The 10651-nt window shown below is 40.6% G+C and overlaps 1 protein-coding gene across 2 annotated transcripts in view; it reads left to right on the top strand.

Moving 5' to 3' along the window:
- Positions 1 to 7962, top strand: part of LOC101845584 — a 16597-nt gene extending 8635 nt beyond the window's left edge. For both annotated transcript variants that reach the window (XM_005110748.3, XM_005110746.3), the window contains exons 3-6: positions 884 to 1103; positions 2080 to 2267; positions 3228 to 3403; positions 4674 to 7962. In XM_005110748.3, coding sequence (XP_005110805.1) covers positions 884 to 1103; positions 2080 to 2267; positions 3228 to 3403; positions 4674 to 6599 — 2510 coding nt within the window. In that variant the 3' untranslated portion in view covers positions 6600 to 7962. The remainder of the gene's footprint in view (positions 1 to 883; positions 1104 to 2079; positions 2268 to 3227; positions 3404 to 4673) is intronic.
- Positions 7963 to 10651: the final 2689 nt, after the last annotated feature.

Consider the following 10651-nt stretch of genomic DNA (forward strand, 5'->3'; position numbering starts at 1 on the left):
GTGAAAATGCTGTACTCTGCGTTTTAATTATAAAAATGTATTTTGAGCATTTTGGAGTTTCCCTTCTCTGTATTGACCTTACGGCACTAAAAGGGGGACAGCATATGACAGCATATTAGTCCTGTTAGGTAGTTGTAAAGCGCACAGAGCATGCTGTTGAGGGTGGATATGCGTTAAAATAAATCCAAATATTACTATTATTATTATTATTATTACTATTATTGTTATAAACATGTGAGGCATCGTGGTGAAATCAGGCGCGCGTCAAAATATTGAGATCCAAGAAATCGGCATTTTAGTGCCAGTTTGGACATTTTTAAAAAAATTTTATGTTTGCCTCAACACCTTGTATGTCCATTCAAAAACGGTTTTAATGATTGAATTTTATGGAAAGACATTGATTAAAGGCACAACATATTTAAATTTGCAGTTTCCAAAGACTCTTAAGCTATGAAAGTCACCGAACTTTAGCGGCCATTTACTCGCCAATTTTATCTCTGAAACCAAGTGACCCTACCTCCTTCAATGGCAAATATCTCGTCTTCTATTCAAGATAAATAGATATTTTTTTATCTATAGCAAGGCAAAAGAACTACCTTTAAAAAGATACCAATAACTCCATTCCTAAAAATTGACAAGCGCCTGATTCCAGTGCGTCCCAAAATTGACAAGCGCCTGATTCTAGTGCGTCCAAAAATCGACAAGTGCCTGATTTCAGTGCGTCCCAAAATTGACAAGCGCCTGATTTCAGTGCGTCCAAAAATTGACAAGCGCCTGATTCTAGTGCATTCAAAATTGACAAGCGCCTGATTCTAGTGCATTCAAAAATTGACAAGCGCCTGCTTCCAGTGCGTCGTGACACATATTATTGTTCCCCTGTCAGGCGAGATCGAGGTCCAGCTCCAGGAGGACAACGGCTACATCCAGCTGTACGGGGTGTCCGTGACATCACAGGACGAGCACGGATCTCCCCCCTGCCCCTGCTTCACCGATCCCGAAGACGATGCGGAATGTAAGGGTCACTGCTGTCCGGATGCCACACCCCCCGGTCGACCGGCAGACTCCAGCAGCCCTAGCGAAGGGGACGGGCATGATAAGGACAGGTCTGTGGATGGGGCATGCTGGTTGACGGAATAACTGGAAGCATGACTGATTAGTCGATGGATTGATTTATTGAATGATTGATTGATTGAATGACTGATTCTTCTATGGATTGGTTGAACAACAGCTTGATTTATTGATTGATTGATCTGTGGATTGAGTGATTGAATGACAGATTGATCAACTGAATTTTTTGCCAATGGATTGATTGACTATAAATTAAATGTCTCATGTCATCATTGACACTGTAATTAATTTAGGACGCGAGTTACTTCAGCCATGCCTGTCAAGACCACCTGGGGCTGAATGAGATACAACGTCCCAAAGAGACAGACAAGAATACTTTTTTTTTTTTTGGTCCCATGCCCATTTCTGTCTAATTGACGCCATTTCTGATTAGTAGAAAAGTTGCGCATGATAGTATTTGGTATCACCTACATAATTATTGTAATATGTCAACCCAATTTATCATGACAAGACATGAATACTCAATAAAATAATTGCCACACCTGGGAATAGACTTCCGGAAGACCTCACCATTACTCCACATATGTTACTGGATGGTGACACTTCACTAACGTAACATTAACTCTTACTGTGCGGAAGTCTGTTCTCACCTTCGAACGCAACCAACTTTGTAATCCAGTATTTCTGCCTCACATACGTTGCTTCAACTTCACTCCTACCTTACCTATTCGCATAAAAATTTCTAAGTGTTCTGGGGTTTGCTAGGATGATAATAGTTGTTTGACGCATAGAGTATGGTGTAGAACATGGATGTGCTCTATATAAAGGCCGTTACTTATGGTGATGATGATGATGATTGCTATTATTATTATTATAATTATTTATTATTTCCATTATTATTATTATCTTATTGTTGAAAAGAATATTTTTCCTTCACACTAGACTCAAACCAATCTGTCCTCCACACCCACACCCCTAATACCCCCCACCCCCAACCCCACCCAACTACAGGTCATGTGTGATCCGTGTGCTAAGTAGTGGCAGTTACGAGGTGTGTCCGAGCACGGAGGAGATGTTCTACACCAAGACCTCCAGCCCTCAGCACCCGAGTACTCAGAGTTTGAATCCTTGGAGCCTCAAGAACCACAAGAGACTGCTGGACAAGATGAGAAAGTCTGAGCACAGTCACAACCGTGTGCGTATCCTTGACCCCGTGACCTAGCTTGGCTTTGACCCTGGCAGTGTAGTTTTAGTCTGAGTTTTTATGGCATTTGCAACACTGGAAGATTAGAAGTGTTGCAGTATTGTAATATTGAAAATAAAAAAGAAGGAGCGATAAGGATGGTAGAAGTTTTAAAGGAAAAAAGGAACAGACCACACCAGAGCACCTCCCAACCACCCACTCCCCGGTTGTGATTCAGCTGTGGTAGACAATCATGGTTGATTGAGTGTAAATGTTCTACACTACCTACCCATCATTTCAATTTAGATTAGTATAGAGGCAGTCGGAAATTTGTGAACATTCCTCATCTCCAAATGTTGGAAGATGTAGTGTACTCCAGTCCATATGTCAAAATTATATACCCCTTCTCCCCCCCACTTATCAACTTACCTTAAAGCATTTAGGACATGGACTTCTTCCACTGTAATGGCCGACCCATGCCAAGAGGGATACAACATCAGACAGACAGATATTTGGTTTTAAAAAAAACAAAAACAACAAAGACTTCCTCACTTCGGATTGAATGAATCTACATCTTCTGCTGCATGTGACAGCAAAGTGCCTATCCACCACACCACAGATATCCTGGCTATGATCCAGCAGCTGTGATTCAGAATGAATGGTGGATTAATAGTCAACATTGCACTTTGGTTATTTTATTAGCTTCTTTGTCTTTCCAGTATTTTCATGGGTTGTTGACAGTGTTCTGGTGTGGTTTGCCACCTTTTTCCTATCAATCTTTTGTTCTTATCTCACCGTCTTTTGTGTGTGTGTGTGTGTGTAATCTATTTGTGTTGCAAGTGCAGTAAAACTTACTAATAGAGGTACTGATATTAGTAAACTAACATTTTCCCATCCCACAATAACCATTATTGTCTTGATGTGCACTCTTTACTCTAAAAAACACCCACCAAAAACCTCCTTGACCAAAGTCCAGGTTTCATCCTGCTGAAGAACGTAGTGGCAGGCTTTGACCACCCGTGTATATTGGACCTGAAGATCGGCTCTCGACTCCACGCCGATGACGCCTCCAACAAGAAAGTGGCGAGTCAATCACGGAAATGTCGGGAGACGACATCCAGCTCTCTCGGTGTCAGACTCTGTGGCATGCAGGTAACTACACACACTGGCATTCATGCTCGTGGACATGCGCTTGTACACACGGAAGCACTCACACACACACTTGTACACACACACACACACACACACACACACACACACACACACACACACACACACTACTCAGTTGTGGAAATATTTGGAGACTTTCTACAGCACTCTGGGTGCCAGACTTTGTGGCATGCAGGTAACTACACACAACGGCACAGGCGCACACTCGTACACACACACACACACACACACACACACACACACACACACACACACACACAAACTTCTTATCTCTATCGCTCTCCCTTCCTCACAAACACACGATCACACATAAACCCATAAACAAGCTCTGATAGGTAAATATTCCTACAAATATAAAACATGCACGCACACACGTACACACAAAAAAGAAATGTTTGTAAACACGCTCACTCATACCGTGTGGTTAAGAGAATGCTACATGTAGATCCTACTTTTTTCTGTCCGTCTGTCTTAACCATTTGAGCCCTGACTCTGCTGACCCTAGAATACCCCCTGCCTGGCCTCGTCGGCCATTTTAAGGAAGTTTCACATGGGTCACAACAAATAGACCAGATAACAAATACATCACACACAATAACAAAATATCCACACAGAAACTAATCAGAGTTGCCTACCTCACATCTAGAGCTAGAGAATAGTTTTTTGCTCACATGTTTAGGCCTAGAAGTAGAAGGGCCTGGCTGAGGCTCACTTGGATCCGTGATTCCCAGACCGGTGAAAGGGTTTATCGGACTACACATCGAAAAAGTTACGGACCGGTCAAAGGGTTTCTCCGGCTCTAAGAGTTACTGTATATATAAAAATATGAACACATAATGTGAAATAGAATACAGGCACACATTCGTGCACACTCGTCTTTATCTCCCCTCCTTCTTTTTTGTGTTTGTTACTTTCTTGTAACTCCTCTAGTCTTTTGCACTTATATGACCTTATTGTGTTGCAAGTGCCGTAAAACACTTACTAAAACAAAACACACACACACACAAATGTTTACTTATCCTTTTAACATTTTGGTTGGTGGTTGGCAGGCGCTCTGGTGTGGTTTGCTCCTTCTTTCCTATCAAACATATATCGTCCTTATCTCTCCTCCTTCTTCCTTTATCTCTTTATGTATAATTGTCTAGTATCACCTGTAATCTTGCATTTATATGACCTATTAGTGTTGCAAGTGCCATAAAACTCTTACAAAAAATAGACTCACTCTGAAAACTGTGCATGTCTCTGGCCACAGGTGTACCAGACCAGCTCTGGAATCTACAAAAACTACGACAAGTTCCATGGCCGTACTCTCACAGACGCCTCTTTCAAGGCCATGCTGTACGAATTTCTGCACAACGGACAGCGATTCCGCTCAGAGCTTCTTCGGCCAATCATACGCCGGCTGTCTCAGCTGATCAGCTGTCTGGGGGACCTGTCCTCATACCGCTTCTACGCCAGTTCCCTCCTGATCATCTACGATGGTAACGTCAACGACAACGATACTTTCTGTGACTCGGTAGAGAACTCTCAAGGTCTCAACAATGTAAATAATCACGACGTTATACGGAGTAGTAGTCATGGGATGAATGCTAAAAACAAATCACAGAGCACACATGACGGAAAAGATTTCAGCTCTATTTCAGATTTTAATCTGAATTTGGAGGAGTCATCAGAAAATCAGTTTTCTGTGTCAGAGAGTAGAAAGCATGAGTGGAGTCATGACGGCATATCGTTTTCACATTACGACACTTTGAAGTCACATAACAATACATCACCCCCTCGTGTCAACATATCACCCTCACAGGATGCTCAAATTTCTCTATCAGGTCTTCCCCCTAAGGTGAGGTGCCCAGAGAACGGCTCCAAAATGTCTGCCTTATCCTCCGGCTTTTACAAATGTGCTCTCTCGAATTCTTCCTCTCCATCAGAGTCCTCACAAAAAACTCTATGCTCATCACGCAGTTGTAGAAATTCATCTGCACAGACACACACACATGAACACCCTCTCCCCTCCACACAGAAAGCTGCAGACATACACTCTCACTCCTCTGCCGCTCAGGAAGAAAGACACCAGAAATTATCAGACTTAACTCATAAAGGTTCTGGTGTTGTTACTACCGAGCCCTCACAAACTGGAGTCAACCCAGAGTCCCAGAGTTATAATCTGTCTTCTAGTCTTGTGGAATCGTGTACGTATGTTGTAAATTCTGGGGATGATCATGCATCACGAGGAAAGAAAAGGTCTGACATATGTTGTACAGACCAGATTAACAACCGGTCAAGTTGGGAGGGAAACAGAGGTCATGTTGTGACCAAATCTGACTCGCCTTCCGAACTTCACGGTGCATCTCCTGGGATAGCTTCACATTCCACAAACAGTGGCTGGTCACAGAGAAAACCGAGTGAAAAACTTGCAGCACATTATGACGACGGTGCGCCTCGCTTGACACCGAAACACATACAATCATGTGTACAGCACCCCAACAAAACTTTACGCACAGGACAACACACCAAAATGCCATCGCAAAGAGACACACCGTCATCACCAAATGGCTGCAGCCCTTCTGTCTGTCCGAAACAGGGATCACGCGTTTCCCCATCCGAGGAAACCCACCAGAACTTGCACACCCAACCTGAAGCTGAAGGAGATGCTGCCTTTCTCCCTCGACACACGCACACTTTTTATCCAGGGGATGTGCAAAATAGCAACACTAAGGTTCCCACAAGGGTAAATGATTCTCAAAGCTCTCGTGTCCAAGATGCCTTCCGTAGAGGAGAAAGTTGTCTTATACCTACAACAGCCAATAACGGTGTTGATTGTGATGTTGTGCATGAACAAAATCTTGTGTCACCCTCTTCCCCAGTCCGTACACCAATCCACAATGTAAATACACACGATACCAAAATTACATACACTGCTAATTTGCCGAGTGATAATGAAAAATTAATGGACAAAAAAGGAAAATTAAAAGAGTGTGATAAAGAATGTGATAAAGATGAGGAAAGGTTTTCCTCAAGTGGGAGTGTGCTGATGGATGTGAGGATGATTGACTTTGCCCACACAACGCACAGAGGGTTTGTCCAGGACAAGTGTAAGCATACAGGGCCGGACAGAGACTATGTGAACGGACTGAAGAATCTGGTCAGACTCTTCCTGGAACTAGAGGCTGAAAACTGAGACGCGTGTGTGCTTGTGCTTTGATGTGTGTTTGTGTGCGTGTGCGTGTGTGTGTGTGTGTGTGTGCGTGTGTGTCTGTATGTGTGTTCTTGCTAAAATGTGCATTTAGTTACTGTCGTATCATCACACATGTCTTTATGAGTATGTGACAGAGAAAGAGGAACATACATATATATATATATATATATATACATGTATGTGTGTTTATGTGTGTGTGTGCGTGTGCGTGCGTGCGTGCGTGTACACCTGAATGGCCTTATCATTGTGAATGTTTTAGTTTGTGTCATGAAATGGTGTGATGTAAAGAGATCAAGAGACAATTGAAATGTTTTTTAAAAAGGAGAAAAATGCAAGAAAAAAGAGGTAGAGGCCAAGCAAAAATAATTTACATTTTGAACTTGAACTGGTGGATGATGGGAAAAGACTAGAATAGTAAAAGGTTGGGTTTTTTTTTAGAGCATCCATCCAGAAGAATACACGGTGAATCACGATCGATGATATCTGTTTCAAATTTGGTACTTGCATCTGCAAAAATGGCAGAGCATTAAGATAGAGAAAGAAGGTTCTTTTGTATGTGTCTTCATCATTAGGGGTATATTTTTGCATCTGTCTTTGTAATTCTTTGTCCCTAAATTTACATAAAGTCAAGTTTATAATTATGTTAAGACGCTAATCGGGCAGTGATATCTGAATGAAGTTGAAATTCTTCATTTTGCCTACTACTCTACATCAAATCTGACGTTTTTGGGTGTGTTGCATGCACATGGAAGTTTACTGGATGTTTAGTTCTGTTTTTTTGGAATCTTTAGGAATTTCATTGTTCACTGACATCTTTAGTGTAAATGTAAGGCTCTATGCCATCACACATGGAAGACATGAGTTCAGTTCCTAGATGAAGATTGTTTGTCTCTTGTTTTTGTCTGTCTGCTGAGATCATGTTGTTTCCTTCTCAGCCCAGGTCAAACCTGAAGGACAGGTCTGAAGCTGCTCGCCTATTGATTTATCAGAATTTGGTCAATGAGGGTATAAAATTGTTACAATAATAATAAGTACTTTTACATTATTTTTTTATAAAGTGTTGGGGGGGGGGGGGGGTCAAGGCTTATAATTTGTCTTTCACTGTGTCAATGTCCAGTGTACTTTTCTAACTATTTTAACTTTCGGGTTCATTTTTATGTGGGCAAATGATTCCGAAACTTTTTTAATGTGTTTCTTTTGTTTTTTCCACCACAAGAGAATGGTTACAGTGTATTTCTTTACAACAATTTATACTTTGTACAGGTCTTGTGAAACAAGAGTTACAGGGTGGGTGGTTGGCGGGTGCTCTGTTGTGCTCTTTCCTATGAAACATCTATTGTCCTTATCTCGCCTTCTTCTTTTTTATGTTTGTTACTCTCTTGTAACACCTCTAATCTTTTGGTGCACATATGATGACCTTATGCAGTTGCGAGCACCGTAATACCTTTAGCAAAATTAAAGAGTTACAGCGACTGGCGTCTGTGGCGTGGTGGTTAGGAGGTGCTCCACCATCACACTCAGAAGACGTGAGCTCACTTCCCATTTTGGTAGAAGGTTTATCGGGTATCTCCATTTTCTGGGCACTGGGATGTTGTTGTATTTATCTCATGTGCCCAGGCTGGCGCTAAATGGCAGTGTCAGAGCAGCTGGCCTCCAAATGATAATATATTTTAAATTATGACAGTTGGGGCATAAAACACCTACAGTTATAATTACAGATTGCTTTGATTCGTCATCTGTCTTGCACAGATAATTGTACAGTGGACTCGTGTAAAGTGCCTTTCCGGAGGACACAACGTCAGGCCTGTGTCAGGATTCGAACCCATGACTTTACAGTTGGGAGTTTGAGAGCCTAACCACTAGACCACCGATGTCACTATCAGGGTTTATTAGATTTTTCCCTTTACAATTATTATTGTTGTAGTACTGTCGTTTTTCTTTGACTTTGAATCGACCTTTTAGCTCCTAATACTGGAAACCTATAGATTTAAATTTGATAGGGTTGAAGTATAAAGTACACAGGGAATTTGTAGTCATGGGGTTACCATGTTTTACAACTACTAATAGTTTTTTTGCATGCTGTAGTTTTGGAGATTTTATTAACTTTCATAACACATGAATATGATGCTAAGTACTTTCTTTGAGAACTTGAACAGATCAGTGACAGGGAAATAACAGGATGATAATAATAGTTGTTTTTTTAAAAGATTTTTCATTTCTGTTTCAGATCTGGTTCTTGAACAAGAACCAGATTTAATACTGAGGGCACACACAATACAAGCTATTCTACTCACGACCTTGAAAAACAGATGCACTTAATTTTGAAGGTTTCATTCAAATTTAGTTAAATTCAAATGAAGTGTACCAAAATGATAGCTTTTGCCCCATCTGTGAGGGGAAAATCAAATGGATTCAATCAGCAGATTCTGAGGGGCTTTTTTTAAAATAATGATTATTAGTTTTTACTTGTAACTGGGGCAGGGCTTCCCTAGGGATCTGACTTCTTCTGATGAGCTTTTTACTATCTGAACCCAAAGCAGTAAAAGGTCTGGCTTTTTTTGCTCCCGATACTTCTTACATTCCTCAAATTAAAACTAGTAATAGGTAAAAACATGTTCTGAAAGGTCTTGCACGTTTCTTAGAATACAAAAGTCACTTCTTATGACTGGTAGTCTTCTACCTCAAGAGCTAAATCTGAAACAGACATCAACAATCATGATTCGCTTCTGATTTCTCTGCCAACATTCTTTAAAATAAAACTATATTATCCTTGCCCTCCACCACCCTCGCCCCAAATCTGTTTAAGTTCTCTAAGAAGGTTCTTCTTGGTCTACCTCAGCCTCTTTTGCCTTCTGTTTTTCCAGTTCCAGTGAGAGAAACAAGTTCAAAGGCTTTCTGAAGTGTTGAAAGGCCTGCATTTGTCTCTACTCAGTGAATTCTAAAGTTCATTGAAAAAAGATCCAAGAAAATCCAAGTCCACTGTTGCTTTTTAGAATTGTGATTGAGGAGTCTTAGTTTCACTTGTTTGACATGCAAAAACACTGGCTCCAAGAAAAGCATGAGTATACACTTGTTCAAAGAAGTACATTACACCTTGTGATAAAAAAAACCACTCACAAACAAACCTTATGTAGAGTTTGGTTTTTGCTCCTACATGTATTTGTATGGATATATTATTAAGAACTAGTTTGCGCTACATATATCTGAAACATGTATACAATTTTTTAGGCTGTGACTTATGTATATTGTTGTGTTCATATTTATCTATGATCCATGCTTAGCCAACAATGGCATTGTAAATGTGCCTAGAGATGGGTCTTGTTCATCAAGTTTTCAGAATTCCGATGGTATGAATAAAATGTGAGGCATGGCAGTGGAATCAGGCGTTCGTCAAAACAATGAAATCGAAGAAAAATTTTATATTGAATTTTCTTTTTTCAGGCTCAACACCTTTTCTGTCCATGTATCATTACATATTTCTGTATTGATTTTTCTGAAACACATTGACAACAACAACAAATGTAGACTTGCAGTTTCCAAGGACTCTCAAGCTTTGGAAATGGAAGTCCTCAAACTTTGGCAGCCATTTCTTAGCTAATTTTATCTCAGCTACCAGGCGACCCCCACCACCTTTAATGTATATCTCAACTTCTATTCAAGATAGTTGGGTATTTTTTTTCTTCAAAAGCAAGGCAAATGAACAGGCTTTAAGATTATATCAATAACTCCATAGGTCCACAAACAGACAAGCACCTGATTCCACTGCGTTGTGAGACTTAATATTATAATGAGCATCTATTATTATTGTCGACAGTGATTCTGCTTGTGGACTCTGGCATAACGTCAGCACAGCTGTTCAACTGTTCTAAGACGAGAAAGCAACATTTTGCAGGAGAGAGGAAAAACTGTTTCTTTCTTTTGATAATTGCATTAAGGTTATATATCTTTTCTTGCTTTGTTCAACATTAAAAATTTGAATATGTGCTGTTGGTAGGTGCTGTGGTGTGGTTTGCTCCTTTTAAAAATTTTTTAAT

The sequence above is a fragment of the Aplysia californica genome, unplaced genomic scaffold (assembly GCF_000002075.1).
Source record: "Aplysia californica isolate F4 #8 unplaced genomic scaffold, AplCal3.0 scaffold00939, whole genome shotgun sequence".
Lineage (NCBI taxonomy): Eukaryota > Metazoa > Mollusca > Gastropoda > Aplysiida > Aplysiidae > Aplysia > Aplysia californica.